The sequence below is a fragment of the Oncorhynchus gorbuscha genome, linkage group LG10 (assembly GCF_021184085.1).
Source record: "Oncorhynchus gorbuscha isolate QuinsamMale2020 ecotype Even-year linkage group LG10, OgorEven_v1.0, whole genome shotgun sequence".
Classification (NCBI taxonomy): Eukaryota; Metazoa; Chordata; class Actinopteri; order Salmoniformes; family Salmonidae; genus Oncorhynchus; species Oncorhynchus gorbuscha.
In genome coordinates this window covers 38,976,410-39,001,147 of record NC_060182.1, presented here as the reverse complement: position 1 = coordinate 39,001,147, position 24,738 = coordinate 38,976,410, and the positions used below count along the sequence as shown (strand labels likewise).

Genomic DNA, 24,738 nt, shown 5'->3' with positions numbered 1-24,738 from the left:
ACAAGACTGTAACTACCAATTGGATATCACAAAATTGGGGTGAAAAAGGGGTAAAAAATAAATAAAATGGTAACCCAATAATTTAGCAGTGTTATTAAATGTCTAATTGAAACATTCAGTGAACATTTAAAGGAAGTTATTAAAAACCTCCAAATGGTCTACAATTTCCATTCTCAGAGCATTAACAAAACATCCCAGGAAAACTTTAGGAACCAGAGTAAAACATTTTCAGAACCTCCCTGCAACCTAAAAACAAATGTCCCCAGAACAGGCAACATTTTCACTTCTGTTCTCAAAACATTTAAGAAACGTTCAAATCAAATCAAATGTTATTTGCCACATACACATGGTTAGCAGATGTTAATGTGAGTGTAGCGAAATGCTTGTGCTTCTAGTTCCCACAATGCAGTAATAACCAACGAGTAATCTAACCTAACAATTCCACAACTACTACCTTATAGACACAAGTGTAAGGGGATAAAGAATATGTACACAAAGATAGATGAATGAGTGATGGTACAGAACGGCATAGGCAAGATGCAGTAGATGATATAGAGTACAGTATATACATATGAGATGAGTAATGTAGGGCATGTAAAAATAAAAGTGGCATAGTTTAAAGTGGCTAGTGATACATGTATTACATAAATATGGCAAGATGCAGTAGATGATATAGAGTACAGTATATACATATACATATGAGATGATCCCCACTGGTTCCGGTTGGAGCGAGTGGTCGCATCTGCACTTCGCTCCCACGGGTAGTATAACTTTTTCATTATATTTCATTATATCACAACGGTTTGATTTGTCTTATCTTAGCAATTTCTTCTCAGCTAGCTACATAGTACGTCTTTGTATGGATAATTGCGTAATTATTGTATTTCGCCGTCCTAACGTAGTCTTCACTAGCCAGCTAGCTAACGTCCACTGATTAGCTGCACTGGAGAAACTATTACACTCAACTGAACGACTTGATTAGTTTAGTGTTAGCTAGCTACATAGCTGTCTTTGCTGTCTTCGTATCATCGTATCCAAGATAATTGTGTTGTTTAGGTTTAGAGTGTGTAGTCTTAGAGTGATTATCTTAATTTACCGAGGTTAGCTAGCCAGCTATTTGTCGTCCTTAACGTAGGTGACTCTGCTAGCTAGCCAACGCTAGCCAACGTCTTCTGTATAGAACTCAACTACCCGGTCGCATTCACAGGTAGTATCACATTTTCACTTCATTTCATTACAGTACAACGGTTTGATTTGTTTGATCGTAGCTAGCTACTTAGCTAGCTACATAGCCGTCTTTGTATCAAAGATAATTGTGTAGTCTAGAGCGATTTTCTAGGTTCGCTAGCCATCTATTGTCGTTCTTTTAACGCAACGTAACGTAAACAACACTGCTAGCTAGCCTGCTAGCCCCCGAATAGCAACACTGCAGAAACTATTACACTCAACGGAACGACTTGATTAGTGTAGTGTCAACAACGCACCCACTGCCAGCTGGCCTACTTCAGCAGTACTGTATCATTTTAATCATTTTAGTCAATAAGATTCTTGCTACGTAGCTTAACTTTCTGAACATTCGAGACGTGTAGTCCACTTGTCATTCCAATCTCCTTTGCATTAGCGTAGCCTCTTCTGTAGCCTGTCAACTATGTGTCTGTTTATCCCTGTTCTCTCCTCTCTGCACAGACCATACAAACGCTCCTCACCGCGTGGCCGCGGCCACCCTACTCTGGTGGTCCCAGCGCGCACGACCCACGTGGAGTTCCAGGTCTCCGGTAGCCTCTGGAACTGCCAATCTGCGGTCAACAAGGCAGAGTTCATCTCAGCCTATGCCTCCCTCCAGTCCCTCGACTTCTTGGCACTGACGGAAACATGGATCACCACAGGCAACACTGCTACTCCTACTGCTCTCTCTTCGTCCGCCCACGTGTTCTCGCACACCCCGAGGCGTCTGGTCAGCGGGGTGGTGGCACCGGGATCCTCATCTCTCCCAAGTGGTCATTCTCTCTTTCTCCCCTTACCCATCTGTCTATCGCCTCCTTTGAATTCCATGCTGTCACAGTTACTAGCCCTTTCAAGCTTAACATCCTTATCATTTATCGCCCTCCAGGTTCCCTCGGAGAGTTCATCAATGAGCTTGATGCCTTGATAAGCTCCTTTCCTGAGGACGGCTCACCTCTCACAGTTCTGGGCGACTTTAACCTCCCCACGTCTACCTTTGACTCTTTCCTCTCTGCCTCCTTCTTTCCACTCCTCTCCTCTTTTGACCTCACCCTCTCACCTTCCCCCTACTCACAAGGCAGGCAATACGCTCGACCTCATCTTTACTAGATGCTGTTCTTCCACTAACCTCATTGCAACTCCCCTCCAAGTCTCCGACCACTGCCTTGTATCCTTTTCCCTCTCGCTCTCATCCAACACCTCCCACACTGCCCCTACTCGGATGGTATCGCGCCGTCCCAACCTTCGCTCTCTCTCCCCCCGCTACTCTCTCCTCTTCCATCCTATCATCTCTTCCCTCCGCTCAAACCTTCTCCCACCTATCTCCTGATTCTGCCTCCTCAACCCTCCTCTCCTCCCTCTCTGCATCCCTTGACTCTCTATGTCCCCTATCCTCCAGGCCGGCTCGGTCCTCCCCATCCGCTCCGTGGCTCGATGACTCATTGCGAGCTCACAGAACAGGGCTCCGGGCAGCCGAGCGGAAATGGAGGAAAACTCGCCTCCCTGCGGACCTGGCATCCTTTCACTCCCTCCTCTCTACATTTTCCTCCTCTGTCTCTGCTGCTAAAGCCACTTTCTACCACGCTAAATTCCAAGCATCTGCCTCTAACCCTAGGAAGCTCTTTGCCACCTTCTCCTCCCTCCTGAATCCTCCGCCCCCCCCCTCCTCCCTCTCTGCAGATGACTTCGTCAACCATTTTGAAAAGAAGGTCGACGACATCCGATCCTCGTTTGCTAAGTCAAACGACACCGCTGGTTCTGCTCACACTGCCCTACCCTGTGCTCTGACCTCTTTCTCCCTCTCTCTCCAGATGAAATCTCGCGTCTTGTGACGGCCGGCCGCCCAACAACCTGCCCGCTTGACCCTATCCCCTCCTCTCTTCTCCAGACCATTTCCGGAGACCTTCTCCCTTACCTCACCTCGCTCATCAACTCATCCCTGACCGCTGGCTACGTCCCTTCCGTCTTCAAGAGAGCGAGAGTTGCACCCCTTCTGAAAAAACCTACACTCGATCCCTCCGATGTCAACAATTACAGACCAGTATCCCTTCTTTCTTTTCTCTCCAAAACTCTTGAACGTGCCGTCCTTGGCCAGCTCTCCCGCTATCTCTCTCTGAATGACCTTCTTGATCCAAATCAGTCAGGTTTCAAGACTAGTCATTCAACTGAGACTGCTCTCCTCTGTATCACGGAGGCGCTCCGCACTGCTAAAGCTAACTCTCTCTCCTCTGCTCTCATCCTTCTAGATCTATCGGCTGCCTTCGATACTGTGAACCATCAGATCCTCCTCTCCACCCTCTCCGAGTTGGGCATCTCCGGCGCGGCCCACGCTTGGATTGCGTCCTACCTGACAGGTCGCTCCTACCAGGTGGCGTGGCGAGAATCTGTCTCCTCACCACGCGCTCTCACCACTGGTGTCCCCCAGGGCTCTGTTCTTGGCCCTCTCCTATTCTCGCTATACACCAAGTCACTTGGCTCTGTCATAACCTCACATGGTCTCTCTTATCATTGCTATGCAGACGACACACAATTAATCTTCTCCTTTCCCCCTTCTGATGACCAGGTGGCGAATCGCATCTCTGCATGTCTGGCAGACATATCAGTGTGGATGACGGATCACCACCTCAAGCTGAACCTCGGCAAGACGGAGCTGCTCTTCCTCCCGGGGAAGGACTGCCATCACGTTCCAAATCAAATCAAATCAAATTTATTTATATAGCCATCACATCAGCTGATATCTCAAAGTGCTGTACACAACTCCATTGTGTCCTCCTCCCAGAGCGCCAAGAACCTTGGCGTGATCCTGGACAACACCCTGTCGTTCTCAACCAACATCAAGGCGGTGGCCCGTTCCTGTAGGTTCATGCTCTACAACATCCGCAGAGTACGACCCTGCCTCACACAGGAAGCGGCGCAGGTCCTAATCCAGGCACTTGTCATCTCCCGTCTGGATTACTGCAACTCGCTGTTGGCTGGGCTCCCTGCCTGTGCCATTAAACCCCTTCAACTCATCCAGAACTCCGCAGCCCGTCTGGTGTTCAACCTTCCCAAGTTAACTCACGTCACCCCGCTCCTCCGTTCTCTCCACTGGCTTCCAGTTGAAGCTCGCATCCGCTACAAGACCATGGTGCTTGCCTACGGAGCTGTGAGGGGAACGGCACCTCAGTACCTCCAGGCTCTGATCAGGCCCTACACCCAAACAAGGGCACTGCGTTCATCCACCTCTGGCCTGCTCGCCTCCCTACCACTGAGGAAGTACAGCTCCCGCTCAGCCCAGTCAAAACTGTTCGCTGCCCTGGCCCCCCAATGGTGGAACAAACTCCCTCACGACGCCAGGACAGCGGAGTCAATCACCACCTTCCGGAGACACCTGAAACCCCACCTCTTTAAGGAATACCTAGGATAGGATAAGTAATCCCTCTCACCCCACCCCCCCTAAGTTTTAGATGCACTATTGTTAAGTGACTGTCCCACTGGATGTCATAAGGTGAATGCACCAATTTGTAAGTCGCTCTGGATAAGAGCGTCTGCTAAATGACTTAAATGTAAATGTAAATGTAGATGAGTAATGTAGGGTATGTAAACATTATATTAGATTCAGTTAACTGTCAGGAAACATATGGCTTTGTTCCCACAACCAATGTGAAACCAAAAACATACGTTCCCATTACTTCCAAGGAACCAAATGTGGTAGCTGGGCTAACCATTTAATTTAACCTATTTAACATATTTTAACATATTTTAATATATTTTTCTATTGTTAAATTGTCAAAAGACTACTTTTAAAATTGTACTTTTAAAAGGCGTCCCATCAAAGGACTAAGAAATGTACCCCTTTTTTGGCAATGGCAAAAAAAGTACCAATATTTTGATAAACATTTCTGATAAAGCTTACAATCTGTTCAGACCATGTGCTCCAGCTCTCTCGCCCTGAACAATGGTACCCAAATGCTGGCTCACTGTTAAATCACACCATGTGGACATTGATTACATTTTGTCACCAAAACCATTAATTGACTTGGGGAAAGGAATTGTATAATTTTCTTCATTCATTTACTTAAGTTAAAAGTTCAAAAACTTTACCTGTAACAGTCACAGCTTTGAACATTTATCCAAGGCATGTCTGCTCATTGGGCAGTCGCCTATAGCGCCAGATTGAAAGGGCGCCATTTTCTGAGCTAAACTGACCAAGACGCACCTCCAACAACAACACATACAACCTCACATAATACTGCCCAAAAACAATGACAATTTCTCTCAACCAGTGACATATTGGCTTTTTAGGTGAGCACTGATGGTGCCCTGTGATAAGCAGTGTCCATTTTGTCAAAGTGGCACAAAATATTTTGCTTGTCCATTCCCGGCGCGCCTCTCCATTGTGCTGTTAGAGACACATCGCTGCAGTTCTCCACCAACGTTGTCAAAAAACAGACACTTTTTTACATCATGCAGGTTTCTCCGATCAAATAGCCTAACCTAAACGACGCTCAATCAAATAAAACAGGTCAAAGTCAAATGGACGCTACGGAACGAACAATCACAACTGTTGTCCAGGAGTTTCTTCCCATTGTCATGATCTGTGGTTTCAAGTTTGTATCCGTCAATTATTGACAAGCTGATCATGGAGAAAAATAAAATACTTCTGCATTTCTCGTTGTGTAAATCAAATCAAATGTTATTTGTCACATACACATGGTTAGCAGATGTTAATGCGAGTGTAGCGAAATGCTTGTGCTTCTAGTTCCGACAATGCAGTAATATCCAACGAGTAATCTAACTAACAATTCCACAACTACTACCTTATAGACACAAGTGTAAGGGGATATAGAATATGTACATAAAGATATATGAATGAGTGATGGTACAGAGCGGCATAGGCAAGATACAGTAGATGGTATTGAGTGCAGTATATACATATGAGATGAGTATGTAAACAAAGTGGCATAGTTAAAGTGGCTAGTGATACATGTATTACATAAGGATGCAGTAGATGATATAGAGTACAGTATATACGTATACATATGAGATGAATAATGTAGGATATGTAAACATTATATTAGGTAGCATTGTTTAAAGTGGCTAGTGATATATTTTACATCATTTCCCATCAATTCCCATTATTAAAGTGGCTGGAGTTGAGTCAGTGTGTTGGCAGCAGCCACTCAATGTTAGTGGTGGCTGTTTAACAGTCTGATGGCCTTGAGATAGAAGCTGTTTTTCAGTCTCTCGGTCCCAGCTTTGATGCACCTGTACTGACCTCGCCTTCTGGATGATAGCGGGGTGAACAGGCAGTGGCTCGGGTGGTTGCTGTCCTTGATAATCTTTTATGGCCTTCCTGTGACATCGGGTGGTGTAGGTGTCCTGGAGGGCAGGTAGTTTGCCCCCGGTGATGCGTTGTGCAGACCTCACTACCCTCTGGAGAGCCTTACGGTTGTGGGCGGAGCAGTTGCCGTACCAGGCGGTAATACAGCCTGACAGGATGCTCTCGATTGTGCATCTGTAGAAGTTTGTGAGTACTTTTAGTGACAAGCCGAATTTCTTCAGCCTTCTGAGGTTGAAGAGGCGCTGCTGCGCCTTCTTCACGATGCTGTCTGTGTGGGTGGACCAATTCAGTTTGTCTGTGATGTGTACGCCGAGGAACTTAAAACCTACTACCCTCTCCACTACTGTTCCATCGATGAGGATAGGGGGGTGTTCCCTCTGCTGTTTCCTGAAGTCCACAATCATCTTAGTTTTGTTGACGTTGAGTGTGAGGTTATTTTCGTGACACCACACTCCGAGGGCCCTCACCTCCTCCCTGTAGGCCGTCTCGTTGTTGTTGGTAATCAAGCCTACCACTGTTGTGTCATCCGCAACTTGATGATTGAGTTGGAGGCATGCGTGGCCACACAGTCGTGGGTGAACAGGGAGTACAGGAGAGGGCTCAGAACGCACCCTTGTGGGGCCCCAGTGTTGAGGATCAGCGGGGTGGAGATGTTGTTGCCTACCCTCACCACCTGGGGGCGGCCCGTCAGAAAGTCCAGTACCCAGTTGCACAGGGCGGGGTCGAGACCCAGGGTCTCGAGCTTGATGACGAGCTTGGAGGGCACTATGGTGTTAAATGCAGAGCTGTAGTCGATGAACAGCATTCTCACATTGCAAATAGGCTCTCGAGAACTGCTGATAAAGTTGGGTAGCTGATATTCAGAGCTTGAATTGCCAAACTGATTAGTCACATAAATCGGGACTAATAAAGCCAATTTTTACAAAAGGTAGGCCAACAACATAGATGGGCATTCAAAAAATTCCATTGTGGGCGACAAGGTAGGCTTACACCCCAGTCAGCACGAGCCGATGTCTTTTGGACGTCTTTTATTGGTCCTGTCCGGATTGGATGTCTTTTTTTGGTGTTTTACAAACATTAGGCTTACGACAGTTAGGCATTTATGAAATTCACAATAGGATATACCTCAGTAAGCAGTAAGCACGGACCGATGCAGACACCTTTTGGACGTCTTTTTTTGGTGCAGCCCGGCCTTGATTTCCACATCCACGGACATTGGTCTTTGGTCCGGACCAAATCTGAACCAATCATGTTTAGCTCACATTTGGTGCGGTTCAGACCGGCCTTGATTTCAATGGTTGTTTATTTTTGGTCCGGTCCAAATCTTAACCAATCATAGACGTCGATGTTTGGTTCAGATTTTGTCTGGTATGGACCAGCCTTGATTTGGCCCAAACATATACGCCTGGAAAATACTTATTTTTAACTAATTCAGAACTGAAAATGAACCTGATTTCAACGTCCGGAAAATATGTATTTTTCGACGTTCCAGAGAATATGTATTTTTCAACGTCTGAAAAATACTTTTTCACCTTCCATTCAGAACCTAAATTGAACCTAACTTCAACGTCTGGAAAATATGTATTTCTGACATCTTTTCAACTACATTTTGCTTACTGTGACTATTCTAGTTTCGCCGTGTGGTATTTTTTGGTCTTGGCTAGGGCGGCAGAACCGCAAGGACCGGCCCTACATTTATCACCATTGATTCAAAATGGTAAGAAAACTAATTATACAGTGAATGAATTTACTTATGATCCAAGTTTTTAAAAATAAAGCTTTAATAAAATTACATTATATATTTGTTTGCCATTACAAACTAAAAGGGTTATAAAACCCAATATGTTTTATAACTGAACCCAGTAACCCCACAACAACCCTTATAAATACCTTTCAGGTAAATAATGTGATGTTCTTAATAAAAAGTTGATGTATTGTTCCTCTTTACATTCTACTAAACATTAAACTCCGTAAGGAAAAACATTTGTCTCGCCTGTTTACAGACAGGTTTTTACACAGCTGTAAATACTTCAGTGATAACAGGAATCCCCTTGCCAACAACTGGAGTTCTCTTGCCAGCACATGGACAGGCAATGAAGTATGGTCTGGGTAATGCTCAGTAGGGCAAAACATACCAATGAATGAGCTTTTCTTATTGAACAAATTCAAGTAGTACCTCACTGTTTCACCAGCTTCAAAAAGTGATCTACTGTGTAGTACCTATTGGACACAACCCTGGACCTCTGCAATGTTCCGCTACATTTTTCGACTGAATGTGGCCCTGACTACAGGCTGGTAATAGAACAGCAGTGTTGCACTCAAGGCCAGAGTGGAACAGGAACCATTAACATATGGGCATGGACATAGCCAGCCAGCAGCAGCTAACATCTGGACGCCAGGCACCGTGTACGCATCTCAAATGACACTCTATTCCCTATAAAGTGCACTACTTTTGACCAGGGCACATAGGGCTTTGATCAAAAGTTGCACACTATGTAGGAAATAGGGTGCTATTTGGGACGTAGCCGTGTCAGTCAGTACAGACACCCACAGAACCATCGCAGCTGAGCCAAGCCTGTTCTCACATCTCAACATCCACATCCTTTGTTCTCATGTCTGGCCAGACCCAGAAAGACTTATTCATAGAATAAAATATATATAATTGAAGTAAAGTTATGGAATGGTTACTATATGGTTGGAAAGTGGAAACAGAACTAAGTTTATCTTCGGTCTCTCCAAAATGACCAATAACAATCTGTCCTTTATCAAATAAATGTATCATACCAGAGGATACTAGCTTTATAATGTTCATGGTTTGTCCAAGTATCTCCATGTATTTCAGACCATACAGTCCATGTCAGCTAACGTTTTTTTTAGCCCATTGATTTCGTTATAATGTTTCAGTCATTCAGATATCACATGAACACACATAAGACATGGCAAAATGTGTAGAATTGCAGGAAATTAGCTTGAACTCTTATATAAGTTTTGGGAACCCCTGCATTAGAGGAATTAATTGGGGTAGCCATAGGCCTATCTAAGCCCAAAAGGCTATTGTTATCATTCAATAACAAATAAATTATTTTATATAGTTAATATTAGGAGAATTAGAAGAGGAAGAGTATAAACTGTCCTTATAATGACCCCTAAATTACGTTCTGCCTTTAGTCGACACACACACACAGTTATGTTCTATCCTCGTTGAGACCTAAAACACATTTCCATTCAAAATCCTATTTTCCCTAACCCCTACATTTCAAATATACTTTAGCCTCATGGGGACGTGGGAAATGTCAGTTAGCTGACTCTTCCTCTTCTATTTCTCTCCTAATATAAACTATATAAAATCTCCCCACAGGGGAGAACATCCCTTGTTTTACTATCCTAGAATAACAAACGGCTGCGGGACATGGGGGCTTCCAAATATCTGCGGGGGGCAACATCGACATATCTGCAGTGTGTGGAAACGGTAGTGATGTTACCGGGAGATATTCGTGATTCCTCCTGCTTTGAGCTCTGCCATATCGTCCCAGCTCCACGTGGTAATTTATGAATATCTCTACATGCTAATGTGTGGCTCCAGAGACACACACACGCTAATATGCTGCTCAAGAAGCGTCTCTACTCGGCTGCATAACAATGGTAACTACCAGCATGCAGCAAAAAGGCGGGGTGCAGAGGGCGATAGAGTGAACATTTATTTATAACAGACGAGAGGGGGATAATGCAAGAGGGGGATAATGCAAATGCACAGAGGGGAAGCAGTACGTTTAAGAAAGATACACCTCTTACAGCCCAATGACACTGGCCTCTCTGCGAAAAGGCATTCAATAACAGTATTGTCAAAGTGTGTTAACATAAATCTCAATGCAGCTCTGTACAGACATGTTTCCATTGCTCTAATTCCTTATACTGGTGCAGTGAACAGTCATCACAACCAGGAACGTTGAAACAAATTCTCTAAGGAATGAATGACCTTGATTTTAGAGGTTATAATCTCAACAAAAGCACTAATTAGGCCTACTACATGCATAGGAGCACAAGGACTTGTCAAACACTACGTCTAGACGTCTCGTGTAGTGCTATGCCATCATGATATGGCTGATGTATTAGAAGATAAGTATTTCTTTGTCAGCATCATTCTGTTACAAAACAATACATCGAAGCATGTCAATATGATCAAATGGCAAATAAATATGTTTTGATCATATGTTCCATCGTATGACTGAAAATTATCTGCGTGTTTGAAACAATCTTGTAACAATTCACTTGGGAAAAATAATCCATGTTTCTCTCAATGGATCCAAACGCCATCCCGTTTTAGGGTTTCTAAATCGACTGCAACATTTCATTTTATAACATATCTTTCAACGGTCTCTAGGCAGACATGTGGGACACAAAAGGCCTGCAACACATCTGTATTTAAAAAATGTTTTTGAACTAAATTATCCAGGGTGAGGGAATACTTTTACTGCCCATTATACTTTAATTAGTCACTGCTGTCTATGGTGTAAGTGAGCACACCAAATATACCTTATAACCTAATAGCCTACATTCCAAAGAAATTGTTTGGGGTTTTCCCATAAATCAAATCCATGTTTTGGATTCGTGTCCGCTAGGCAACAGACCAACCTAGACAATGCTATTAGTAGCCTAGCCTACATTGTCATTATGTAGATTTTTCGAGGGCAACAGCATATATTCCCAGATGTATAATTTCCCGGTTTTATCTGGAGGGAGACCACATCAATCACAGACACCGGCATGTTATTTTGGTATCTTTGTTTTTAGAAACGAACCATTAACCGATTGTTGACAGGTGTATAAATCGAGCACACAGCCATGCAATCTCCATAGGAAAACATTGGCAGTAGAATGGCCTTACCGAATAGATCAGTGACTTTCAACGTGGCAGTCACGGGATGCCACCTTTTAAAATCAGTTCGTCACATTTAGCCCCTTTCCAGAGCAATTTACAGTAAGTAGCCTAGTGAGTGCAGACATTTATGCTTGCAATGAAACTCACCTCATTTGTTGATTAGGCTACCGCAGAAAACGTACCATAAAACGTATAAATAACTCCTTTAGATAGCTATCCTACATTTAAATCATTGTATGAAAGAGATCCAGTCTTAGGACGATGTCTTCTCGGTTGCATTTAGCCTTGCAGGCAGCGTTGTGTCTGCGACTGGTTTAGAGAATAATGACGTCAAACAGCCCCACATTGCCAAGTATGACCAACCTCACCGAAGGAGATTTATTTATATATACACAAATAATAAAACACCCACCATTGAACTCACCTGCAGCCTCAAAGGTACATGTTTAGCGGATGATGCTTTGGAGAATAATACTTTCTCAGCATTTGGCAAACCAAAATATTGGCATTCTCAGAAACAATTTAGTGGTGCTGCAGAATTAAAATGGATCCAATGGACACACTTGGTTACATACTGGTGAAAATAGTCAGTAAGTTGTTTCAAGAGTAGGCTATTATGTTCAAACAAAACTACTTGCAATAATTACATTTCAGCCATTTCGAGAACCCTATAATAAAAGAGGTGTAATAAGGTAAAAATCAATGCATTTGTGGAGTGTTTATTGAACAGTAACAAACCAGAGTTACAAGTAGAGTTCTCTTCACTACACCAACACTGACTTTGTATACAAGATATACATATGTTTGTAGTTTAAGGAGAAACCAGGATTTATTAAATTACACAGGAAAAGTTGAGAAAGGCAACGGTGCACAAGACTAGACAGACATTGAACCGACTCAAGAGTATCAGCAAAAGTTAGTAATATGACAACTGATTAAACAATGACTCAACAGTAGTCATTTGGCAATGGTGTGCAAAGGCTTTGTTATGATCTACCACCTTGAAGATCCATCCTGGCTTTGAACTGGTCAACTCAACATTAGTCTCTGGAATTCAACACAAGTCTGGAGGCAAAGCTCTCATCTGGAGGTGTCTGCAGCAACATGGTCCAGTTCTGTTGATGAATTTTCTGTGGTGTCCCCTCCTCCTATTACCTCTGATACAATCTGGAGGGGAAGATTAGCAGTTTAGCTAAACCTAGATTCATTTATAGCGCACATTAGCCATCAACAATGTACAGTGCCTTCAGAAAGTATTCATACCGTGTGTGTGTGTGTATGTGTAACAGCCTGACTTCTAAATGGATCCGTTTCTCCACATAATGACAAAGTGAAAACGTGTAGACATTCTTGTAAATTCATTGAAAATGAAATGTCTCATTTACACAAGTATACACACTCCAAATAGAGCTCAGGTGCATCCAACTTTCTTTGATTATCCTTGAGAGATCACTACAACTTGGAGTTCACCCTGTTGCCAATTCAATTGTTTGGACAATATTTAAACTACAGAGTTCCTTGGCTGAGATGGGAGAACCTGCCAGAAGGACAAAGGTCTCTACAGAACTTCACCAATCTGGGCATTATGGGAGAGTGGCCAGACAGAGGCCACTCCTGAGAAAGAGGCACGACACCACACCTGGAGTTTGCAAAAAGGCATGTGAAAGACTGATATCATAAGCCAAAAGATTCTGTGGTCTGAGACAAATTTAACTCTTTGGCCTGAATGCAAAGTGCCATTTATGGAGAAAACCAGGTACAGCTCAAACTTATAACACCATCCCTACCGTGAAAAATGGCGGTGACAGCATCACACTATGGGGATGCTTTTCAAAAAGGCAGGGACTGGAGCCAAATCTTTGATGAGAACATGCTTCAGAGTGCAAACGACCTTGGAACGCAAAATCTTTGCCCCAGTCTAACAGGACAACGACGCCAAGTGTACAGTGTCACTAATGGCTTCAGAACAAGTACGTGAAAGTCCTTGAGCGGCCCAGCCAAACTCCAGGCATGAATTCCATTAAATCTGTGGAAAGTTTCACCGCCACTCCCCATCCAACTTAACAGATTGTGAGAAAATCCCCAAATAGGATGTACACAGCTGATACAGACATACCCTAGATGACTCAAAGCTGTAATCGTCACCAAAGGTGCTTCTATGTGAATACCTACGTAAGTGATACAATTCTGCATTTAATTTTCAATACATCTGCAAAAATGATACATTTTTCTCCCCACTTTGTCATTACGGGGTATTGTGTGTCGATTCAATTTAGGCTGTAACAACTAAATGTGGAATAACTCAAGGGGTATGAATACTTTGAAGGCACTGTACATTTTCAATCTATTCAACTTTATAAGAATGTATTTTTCTGTTGGTTAGTCATTCTTTTCAGAAATGCTACAACTACTATGCTGAATAATAATAAATAATCACATACACACATGTTGGAAAACTACATATTGCTGATACACAACCATGTTTAAAATGATTTAGAGTCAAAGACATTGGGGAGCTGGGATGCTAAACTGACATATGGAATTGTTTTAAGACTGTCATACATTTGGTTTCCCATCTCTTCATTCAAACTCATTCATTGACACAATTTCTGACAGTTGTGGCTGCTTCACGTGATATATTGTTCTCTACTTTCTTGCCCTTTGTGAAGTTGTCTGAGCCCAATCATTTTTCTACCATGTTTTGTGCTGCTGCCATGTGTTGCTACCATGCAATGTCATCTTAGGCCTCTTTATGTAGTGTTGAGGTGTCTTGTCGTACTGTGTGTTTTGTCCTACAGCTTTTGCCTTCTGGTAGGCCGTCATTGTAAAGAAGAATTTGTTCTTAACCGACCTGCCTAGTGAAATAAAAACTGGATCATTTAGCCATTTGATTTGGAATTTTAGGACCATTCCAAAGTTGACACCTACTCATTCCAGGTTTTTTTTTATTATGGACTGTCATTTCGCTTTGCTTATCAGAGCTGTTCTTGTCATAATATGGGACTTGGTCTGTTACCAAAAATGGCTCTCTTCTGTATACCACCCCTACCTTGTCACAACACAACTGATTGGCTCAAATGCATTAAGGAAAGAAATTCCAAATGAACTTTTAACAAGGCACACCTGTTAATTTAAATGCATTCCAGGTGACTACCTCATGAAGCTGGTTGAGAGAATGCTAAGAGTGTTCAAAGCTGTCAAGGCACTTTGAATTATCTATATATTTTGATTTGTTTAACACTTTTTTGGTTACTACATGATTCCATAGTTGATGTCTATTATTCTACAATGCAATTTTTTTTTTTTTGTAAAAATAAACCCTTGAATGAGTAGGTCTCCAAACCTTTGACTGGTACTGTAGATTTGCCTTTACTACTAATGCCCAAAGAAATGCATTGAATAACACTCATAAATATTTTTAAAAAGACAGTAAAAACATTTAGAAGAAACAAGGTTTAAGTGTGTCCTGAATCTAGGAGATGAAAAATAAACATATTTTACACATATTTAACCCTTTTTTTGGGGGGTAGGCACAAAACTACAGTCATACTTCAATTTATTTATTTTTTACTGGTACCGATTACCTTCATACGAATCCCGTGACACTTGTGGGGGTCCTAGACCAAAACGGAGAACACGCGAGTCTCCCCTTTCCATAATGGTAATAGTTTGTAGACCAAATCGTTCGGACGCTACAGATGTTTACATGAGAAGACCGATTTCCGGGATGTCTCATGGCCTGACAAACATTGGTCTAATTCAGCCACCTGTCACCGCAGATGTAGAAGTGCGACACTGGGGGATGTGGTGGATCGAGACGCATCCAAAGTAAAAAATAATTAAAAAAAACAAACAGATCCATAGCCTAAACTGATTGATTTTGACAGGGATTTTTTTTGTTATGAAACTTATGTATGCATGTATGCATCTTAGACCAGCGCGTCAATCGACTCTCGGGGGTTAAGAAATCAAGGGCAACAACTCACTTGGTCCTCTATAGACTGCAGAACTCTCTCAGAGAGCTCCATGTCAGCAGAGTCATCGTGTCCCGAAGCATCCAGCTCGACCCCGGTCAGGATGTCCATAGGACCCTCAGCGATGGCCCTGATAGTCTGGTCCTCCAGAGCCAGGGCCGTGTCAAACAGCAGAGGGGACGGAGGACACCCCACTACATCTAGGTCCTACAGGAGATGAACAGGAGAGGGGCGGGGAAGACATTAGTGGGTAAGTGTTACAAGGTGTTTCTATTCCTCAGCCAAGTAGATTAATACAGCTACATTACAGGGGAAGTAAAAGGCAGTTTTGTGATGGGTAAACACTAATGCTATGGTTGAGCACATACAGCAAGCCAGTGAAACCCAAACCTTTTCAATCGTAACCCCATTTTTTGCAGCAGATTTCTGCCTACCCTATCCCACCAAATCTAATGAAACTTTCAAATCTATAAATGGATTTATTACAATCTCTTAAAACGAATAAATGAATAAATACATTTTAAAATATTTGTATATTGCCCCATACAATAAACAAATATATATATTTTTATTTTAAATGGGCCTGTCGACTGAATAATACTGCTGAGCCTTGTTAAAAGGGATTAAGTCGGGAATGTGGAAATGAAGCCCATAATCTACTTCCCTAAAATCAGATGAACTCGTGGACACCATTTGTCTACATGCAGTTTGAAAGAAGTTGCAAAAGAGGATTACCTCAATTGCTAACTAGCATGTGGTAGTGAGCATTGGCTTGCCAAACTACCTCTAACTTCCTTCATACTGCACACAGAGACAATTGTATCCACGATTTCATAGACTCTAGAAGAAACACACAAAATCCCGACGTATCACGTTAAGGCCATTCTAGAAGGTATGAAATCAAAGTGTCATTTTAATATCAAAGTATTTTAGATGCTATTTTGGTATCAAAGACTCATGAAACCAACACTTTAAATGTTTATATTTTTGTTCAGTATACATGCAACATGTTTAGACATTCTGGGGGGTGAAAAAAAAATTGGAGGAATAAACGTGTTTGTTGCTTCCAACTGAATTGACTATCCCCTTTGTTAATATGGGGGAAACCAACAGACCATGGGAAGATGTTAATGTTAGCCCGGTTTGGATCTGGACAGCTACAAGCTGTCAGACTTGATTAGGGCACCTTTAGCAATAATGGTAAGCAGAAAGTGTGAAAGTAAATCTTGGTGGGTGAAGAAATTAAAAAATAAAATATAAATCAGTGAGATTCACAACTGACTCCCAGCAAGTTTCCTGTTCTTATGACATACTCATAGCCTGTAATCCAGACACGTTGTGTGGTAACATTCCACCCCATGTACAGTGTCATATGCCAGAGTACAAGGAGCGGAATGTTAGAACAAAACATCTGTTCTCAAATAGCCTACCTGGTTAAATAAAGGTGAAAAAAATAAAAAATAAGAGCAGGAAACGGTCAGACTTCACGTACGTCACTGAACTCTAGCGGCAGGCTCTCCGTGGGCTGTAGCTCTGCAGCACTCAGGTACATGTCTTTGGGCAGTACTGCATCCAGCTGCTCTGGGGTCAGGGCCGTCTCCTGTTCAGGCTGGTACATGGGGGGAGGCAGGGAGAGGTGCAGGGGGCAGCGAGGCTCCTCTGACTGGCCCATGTGAACGGGCCGGTCACAGGGAACATCCTTCAGCCCCGGACACATCTTGAACAGTACCTGGTTACTGTCCTGGTAGATGTCTGGATGTCTTATGGTAAAGAATAATAACTGACATCCACAATGGCAATTACATCAGTTATCGTCTCCCATTAAGATACTTCAGAGTATTGTGTATTACTCTGCTATAGGAACCAATGTGAGGAAGCCTAGAAATCAAGGCTAGATCAGCTCATCTTCCTTTGGTGTTGGGCATCTATAGGAATCATGGGCATGCATTAAAACTACTTATGTTAGTTAGGTAGTTTTTACTAGCTTTACATCACAAGTTCACTACAATAACAGTATTTGGTTACTTTGTGTGAGACGCTGCAAGGTACAAATAAATGGCTTAGTTGGTTTTGTACAGCAATATTTTGCAACACGTTGACAAACGCTTTACTTGGAATTAACCAGGTTTGATTGATTCTTGGCAAGTAATTCTGCTTAAAATGTTATTCCATGTCAACCACTTGATTACGAGCAGACCAACAGCGTAATGAAACTGGCGTACGCAAGTTTGTTTAAAAAAAAATGTTTTAAAAAAAATATTAAAAAATGGACTTGTAAAGGAGGCGTTTGTTCCTTCCAACTGAATTGACTATTCTCTTTGTTAATATAGAGAAAACCAACAGACCATGGGAAGATGTTAATGTTGGCCCTGTTAGGATCTGGACAGCTACCACAAGCTGTCAGACTTGATTTGGGCCCTTTCAGCAGTAGTGTGTAGTAAAGGGAGAGTGAAATTAGTCCATGAATATTCTGCAGGTCAAACACATGTAAGAAGTTAGGGTTCAAATGGGTAATACGTTATTGGGCAGACTGGTTATCAAGCTTGGACCGCCTTACTAACTAATGCTCCAGTTTTAACCCCCCCCCGCTTTCAGCACAACAAGCATTAGTAGGGTAACACCACAAAAGTCCACGAAAAAGATAAATGCAAATGTGAAAATTAACTAAACACATGACTGATCATAGAGGACACCAGAAGAACAGTATGAAGGATACGAGAGACGCAATGTCGTGTCATTGGGAGACACTGGTTAGAACAGCGGGTCCCTTCCACGTAGGAGATACACCTTTGGCTAGACCGCATCGTATGCGCCTGTAGAGAGAACACACACAACGACAGGAATAAGTTTAAGATCCTCAAATTCCTCAACCAAAGTTTGGTTGAGGTTAACGCATATGGTGACCAGTTAATGCAACGTCTTTGTCCGGATACACCAAATCTGGCATACCGCATACTGCATTCCCACAAAACACAGTTCCCTCTGCTGGCACGATTGTACTGAGACGATATATCAAATTGGTGTTTTAGCACAATGTTCCAAATACCTGTATCGCAAGAATCAAATGCATTTCTGAGCGTGCTGCCTTTTTGGTCTGGTCTCAGTTACGCCTTCTGTGCACCTTCCCACTCAGACACCAAGCCCCTGTCACTCACAACGAAATAACTTCCTCTGACAAAAAGCAGTTTAAAACTCGCTATTTGCATTAGAGGTTTAGTCCAACAGAACTGATTATATGGACACCAAAACGCTTCGATACTTTATTGGAATACACATTTAACGATACCCTTATGTCTCAAATCCCAAAAGGTAGAACAGACCCTACTAAAACGAAAGTATCAATGAACATGATTGTCGAAAATTAAAATGCTAAGTTTGTCGTGCGCGGCATCACATACCGCTAGCAGCATTCTATCCACAAACACCTGCAATGTTTGCTGTTTGGGGTTTTAGGCTGGGTTTCTGTACAGCACTTTGAGATATCAGCTGATGTACGAAGGACTATATAAATAAATTTGATTTGATTTGATTTGATCCTGTGCTAGCTGTCTGTTTTATGTGCAATGAGCATAAAAATACTAATTTATAAAATCAGAAAATTGGCAAATTGTTCTCAGTGAGAAATAAGCATCTTACGCAGGTAGGACACTTGATTTCAATATTTTAAACGTGAACAGGCTGTTTAAACCATTTGAGACAGATAAAAGAGGGTGTATTCATAACAGTTCTACCTTGTTAGCAAGCAAATAGAGCCAAGTTGGCTTGAAATAAAGATTAGATGGCTACTCGCTAGCATGTGGCCTTGTGCTTGAGAGATTGTTTATGAGACCAGTGTTAATTTTCACCTGCTACAAGAAGTTTGTAATTCGAGAATGTGCATGGTTCTGGTTAAATTTATAACAAAATGGCATTTTCAAAATAGACTTGAATGCCAGATATGTGATTATAGCAAAAAAAATGGTTGTTAAGACAATAATTTCAATTATTAGTGTCGTAAGGTTGTGGAAGAATTAGTTAGCCAAGGTTTAATTTTACATTGACCTTTCTCAAGATGACGGTGACACGTTGAAAGTCACTGAGCTCTTCAGTAAGGCCATTCATTCTACTGCCACGGTTTGCTATAGAGATTGCATTGTTTGATTTTATACACCCGTCAGCAACAGGTGTGGATGAAATAGCTGAACCCACTCATTTGAAGGAGAGTCCAAATACTCTTCCATATCGTGACTCTAGGTATGATTTTTAGGCCATATCACCCAGCCCCTCTGGGCTGCTAGGCATTTCCACATGCAATCTTCTGAGACTCAAACAACCTGGAACATAACTATTTACTTCTGCCAGGCCACGGACAGTTGCTGGAGTCCCCGGGATTTAGAGTCCTTCCCTACAAACAGTTAAGCCACAGACCTGAAGAGGAGCTCCTTCAGTGACAGCCTGTCTCCTCTCTCGGAGCTGACGGTGAAGCAGAGCCTCCACGCCGTACCGGCGGCGGTACCGACGCAGAGCCTTCAGCTTTCTCAGGTTCTCCCTCTCCTTCATGGAGAGACCCTCCGGGCCAGTCAGCAAACTACTCCCTGTTGGACAGAACACAAGGGGTCAGAGACTGTATTCAAAAAGCATGTCAACGTAGGTGTGCTGATCTAGGGTCAGGTTCCCTGTCACAAACACACCAATTACGCAGGAGGTCAGACAGCTACTGGAATAACCATAATGATCTCACCAGAAAAACCCACGATCACATCTGGACAAGTACTATATGAAGCTGTCCAATTGGAGAAATGATTTTTATTTTCCATTGCAAAATGTTGCACTACAGTGAAACCTATTGGTCGCAAACCTGACTAACTACAGGACAGAATAGGCTGGGTTAGTGCAAGCACCATGGCTTTACCTAGGGTCTCATGCTCCACCTTGCGGCTGTGCAGGTATCGGCGCTTCTTCTCCTTGAGGAGGTGCTGCAGGCGTTTGAACTGGTCGATGTAGAGCGACTGGAGTCTGATGAGCTTCTCCCGTGTGATCAGAGCAACCTCCTCTGCCGTGTACACCCCTGCATGTCTGTAGGTCAAACAATCCATGCAAACAGTTACAGTCCACAGCAAATGTGTCATATCTAGGGCTGTTACGCTGACCGTATAAACGCCACAATTCAAATTCCACGTGACTGTTAAGTCACGGTAATTAGGCTTTTCCAAGTTTATCACTGAAATCAATGCAAATGTATTAAAAAAACGAATCAAAACTGAGCCCATGTTGCACAACATCTCTACAGGCTATGCAATTGCATGAGAAAACAGGGTGGGGCCTCTTATTTAGGCCTACTATATTTTACCTAAACTTTCCCAATATTAAGCACAATGCTTTTCTTTACTACAGGAGTATAGCCTACCTGGCTGGCATGAAAATGAACCACGTGAAAAGCATTCTCCATTTATGTATATGTAAAGACAAGATTAAATCAATAAGTGTGATGGTGACAATTAGCTTATCACTTGTTTATGTATTAACTTGTGAATGACGCCCAGTTTAAGGCAAACAGAGCATTTTTTGCAACTTCTTCAAATCATAGTTGCATGCTTCATGTAGCCTAGCCCATACCTTAAAATAAAGCACATTCATCCACTTTACAACAGGTGTAGAGCCTAACTGGCATACATACAGAGCATGAGAGTTTCAAGCTTGGGGAAGATCATTTTCACCGTAAAAATGCACCTTCATAATAAAAGCAATACATGCATAATCACATTTGTGGACACTTGAGAACTGTGTTTCCCTGCTAACGGAACATCCGTGCTTATAAACTACTGCCATGTACGCTTTGCTGCGCTTATGTGGAGAAATAGCCTAATAGTTAAACATATTAAGCTAAAAATGTTCATCTGATGAGTCATGCTCATTGCTTAAAAAGTTTTTTTTTAATGCTAGCGGTTGTATTAATTGGGGATCTATCACATCCCACAACTGTCCCAGACTGTTAGAAATATTTCTCTGACAGAAGGACCAGTTGTCCAATATATTAGGTCAACTTTTAGACACTGGGGATATTAGATTGACATAGGCTAGTGCTTTTGCTGTTCGGTAGGCCTACTCTTATTGGCGGATGAAAATTGAAATGTGGATCGTTGTTCCACGATACGAGCCTCGGAATTGGATAAGGACGCACGCAGTGGTCTCCCCGATGTCTTCACTTGTAGCCGGTGAGAAAACCCCGATCACATGACGGAGAGTCATGTGAATGAGGGGCGCTTCGGCACGCAGCCCGGAGAAGGGAATTCTAATTATTATTTTCAGCCCAAGGGCACAGCCACAAAAGGCATGGATTTTGTTGTTGTTGGTATGCGGCATTACGGCCACGCGAAGGGGAAGCAGCCGGGAAAAAAACGAGGCATTATCAAGTGCGTGTCAAATTGTGAATGAGAGATGAATGAAGTGTGTACAGCCTGCCCAAAGCGGGGGAAAAGGAGCACATGGCTTAATGAAACTTCTCAAATCATTCGAGTCGCATCATGCAGCCTTTATTAAAAATGAAAACATAAAACCCAGTATTTATCACAAGTTACATAACTCTAAATTAAGCATATATGTGTCCCCCTTTCTTTGTCAACTGCTCAATACAGAATAACCCCATGTGCACACTCAAATCATTTGGAGGAAATAGCCTTTTATTCAGCCATGTTCAATTGCATTCTTCATACTATAAAATAATGCCATGGAAATTTAAGCAACTCTTGTCTGAAAAATGAACTAGTGTAGCACACAGCCATAGCAGGCCCTAACATAAGGACAACTCAGTATGCCATTCTTCTGAAAGACAACATATCATGTTTTAGACCAGTCTAAAATAAATTGATTTATTGTGATGTGTAGGCTAGAATACATAGATTTATTAGAATGTAGATGTTTCAAAGGTCTGCATCAGTGGCTTGCAGGCTATGAATGGAAGCCAGGAGATACTAAATGGGTTTGTTAATTACGGTGAGACTGGCAGTTATTTGCTTGACAATCACCGGCTGACAATTTCATTACCTTTTCATGATATGATCTTGCTTTCATATACATATATATTTTTTTATTATTAGAAGTTGAGCTAAATGTGATATCAATACCTTGAAGTTAAAGCATTTTTACAGAGTACATAAAACACTGAAAATATCACAATTAATCTCATGGACATTACAAGACCCATGTAATGTGAGCACTAGCAAGCACACAACACCAGAAGGTGTCTTACTTGAGAGGATCCTCATGGTCACTGTCGACACTGTCAGCTTCACTGTCTGGATCTCCTCTCCATGTCTGGTCCAGCACCAGTGGTCCCTGCTCCTCCTCACTCCAGCTGTCCACATCTGACAGACAAGCACCCATCAATTCCTCTGCTCTATTGCATGGCTCAATGCAAACAAGAAAGTACTGACACTAGCGAGAAAGTATAGAATGCATTCTGAAAGTATTAAGACCTTGACTTTTTCCACATTGTTACAGCCTTATTCTAAAATAGATGAAATAGTTCTACACGCAAATAATCTACACACAATACCCCATAATGAAAAAGAGTTCAGAAATCTTTGCAAAAATATTTATTTAAAAAAACAGAAATATTGCATTTACATAAGTATTCAGACCCTTTACTCAGTACTTTGTTAAAGTACCTTTAGCAGCGTTTACAGCAAAGTCTTCATGGATATGAAGTGACAAGCTTGGCACACCTGTATTTGGAGAATTTCTCCCATTCTTCTCTGCAGATCCTCTCAAGCTGTCAGGTTGGATGGGGAGCGTCGCTGCACAGCTATTTTCAGATGTCTCCAGAAATGTTTGATTGGGTTCAAGTTCGACCACTGGCTGGGCCACTAAAGGACATCAAGACTTGTTCCGAAGCACCTCTTGCGTAGGGTTGCAAACTTTCCAGGAAATTTCCCTGAAACTTTCCATGGGAAGTTAAGCCCGGAAATTTAGCTTAAATTCATCAAGAAAAGTTAGCTTATAACAGTGAACCTTTGGGATTCACAAGGCAAGTCTAGGTATTGTGGCATATTTTGGTTAAACTATCCCCAATTCAATTGAATGTAAATGTACAGCTGATTAAAGATCTTGCACACTAATGAGATGCAATTGAGCCCACACTACTACACTGTCTGACCCAAGGACTACATGCTTTCTGGTAAGTTTTGATTACAATACTGGGTGGGGTGAATATATTTTATAACATTATTATTATACGTGAGTTTGTTAACTAGTAAATAGTAGTCTACAGCAAAGTGTTTAAATAATTTATAAATTGTTCATTTCTGCCACCATGTGGGTTTTAGCTTGCTTGAGCCTGCTAACTTAGTGTTAATTCACCCGTTTCCATACACGTTTCAATTTTAAACAACTCTTTTGTAAGATAAAACATTTATGTACATGGCATTGTCTACCGAATAGAACTTCCGCACTCAACCCGGTCGCATTCGCCTTCGCTCCACAGGTAGTATCACATTCTCATTTCATTTCATTACAGTACAACGGTTTGATTTGTTTGATCGTAACTAGCTACATAGCTGTCTTTGTATCAAAGATAATTGTGTAGTCTAGAGCGATTTTCTAGGTTAGCTAGCCAGCTATTGTCGTTCTTTTAACGCAACGTAATCAACACTGCTAGCTAGCCAGCTAGCCCCCGAATAGCAGCACTGTAGAAACTATTACACTCAACGGAACGATTAGTGATTAGTGTGCCAGCTGTCAAAGTCAACGCAGCCACTGCCAGCTAGCCTACTTCAGCAGTACTGTATCATTTTAATCATTTTAGTCAATAAGATTCTTGCTACGTAAGCTCAACTTTCTGAACATTCGAGACGTGTAGTCCACTTGTCATTCCAATCTCCTTTGCATTAGCGTAGCCTCTTCTGTAGCCTGTCAACTATGTGTCTGTCTATCCCGGTTCTCTCCTCTCTGCACAGACCATACAAACGCTCCACACAGAGTGGCCGCGGCCACCCTAATCTGGTGGTCCCAGAGCGCACGACCCACGTGGAGTTCCAGGTCTCCGGTAGCCTCTGGAACTGCCGATCTGCGGCCAACAAGGCAGAGTTCATCTCAGCCTATGCCTCCCTCCAGTCCCTAGACTTCTTGGCACTGACGGAAACATGGATCACCACAGATAACACTGCTACTCCTACTGCTCTCTCTTCGTCCGCCCACGTGTTCTCGCACACCCCGAGAGCTTCTGGTCAGCGGGGTGGTGGCACCGGGATCCTCATCTCTCCCAAGTGGTCATTCTCTCTTTCTCCCCTTACCCATCTGTCTATCACCTCCTTTGAATTCCATGCCGTCACAGTTACCAGCCCTTTCAAGCTTAACATCCTTAT

The 24,738-nt window shown here is 42.5% G+C and overlaps 2 protein-coding genes across 4 annotated transcripts in view; both read right to left on the bottom strand.

Moving 5' to 3' along the window:
• The window catches only part of nckap5l (NCK-associated protein 5-like), a 57,832-nt gene extending 46,104 nt beyond the window's left edge, over positions 1–11,728 (bottom strand). Inside the window, exon 1 of the mRNA XM_046366003.1 lies at positions 11,571–11,728. The gene's annotated coding sequence lies outside the window, so the exon portion shown is untranslated. The remainder of the gene's footprint in view (positions 1–11,570) is intronic.
• A 398-nt stretch (positions 11,729–12,126) lies between these two features.
• kansl2 (KAT8 regulatory NSL complex subunit 2) overlaps positions 12,127–24,738 on the bottom strand; it is a 28,675-nt gene continuing 16,063 nt past the window's right edge. For all 3 annotated transcript variants that reach the window (XM_046365999.1, XM_046366001.1, XM_046366000.1), the window contains exons 4-10: positions 22,626–22,740; positions 20,289–20,452; positions 19,805–19,971; positions 18,114–18,210; positions 16,890–17,149; positions 15,410–15,604; positions 12,127–12,590 (exon numbers count right to left, since the gene is read on the bottom strand). In XM_046365999.1, the coding sequence (XP_046221955.1) occupies positions 12,504–12,590; positions 15,410–15,604; positions 16,890–17,149; positions 18,114–18,210; positions 19,805–19,971; positions 20,289–20,452; positions 22,626–22,740 (1,085 nt within the window). In that variant the 3' untranslated portion in view covers positions 12,127–12,503. The remainder of the gene's footprint in view (positions 12,591–15,409; positions 15,605–16,889; positions 17,150–18,113; positions 18,211–19,804; positions 19,972–20,288; positions 20,453–22,625; positions 22,741–24,738) is intronic.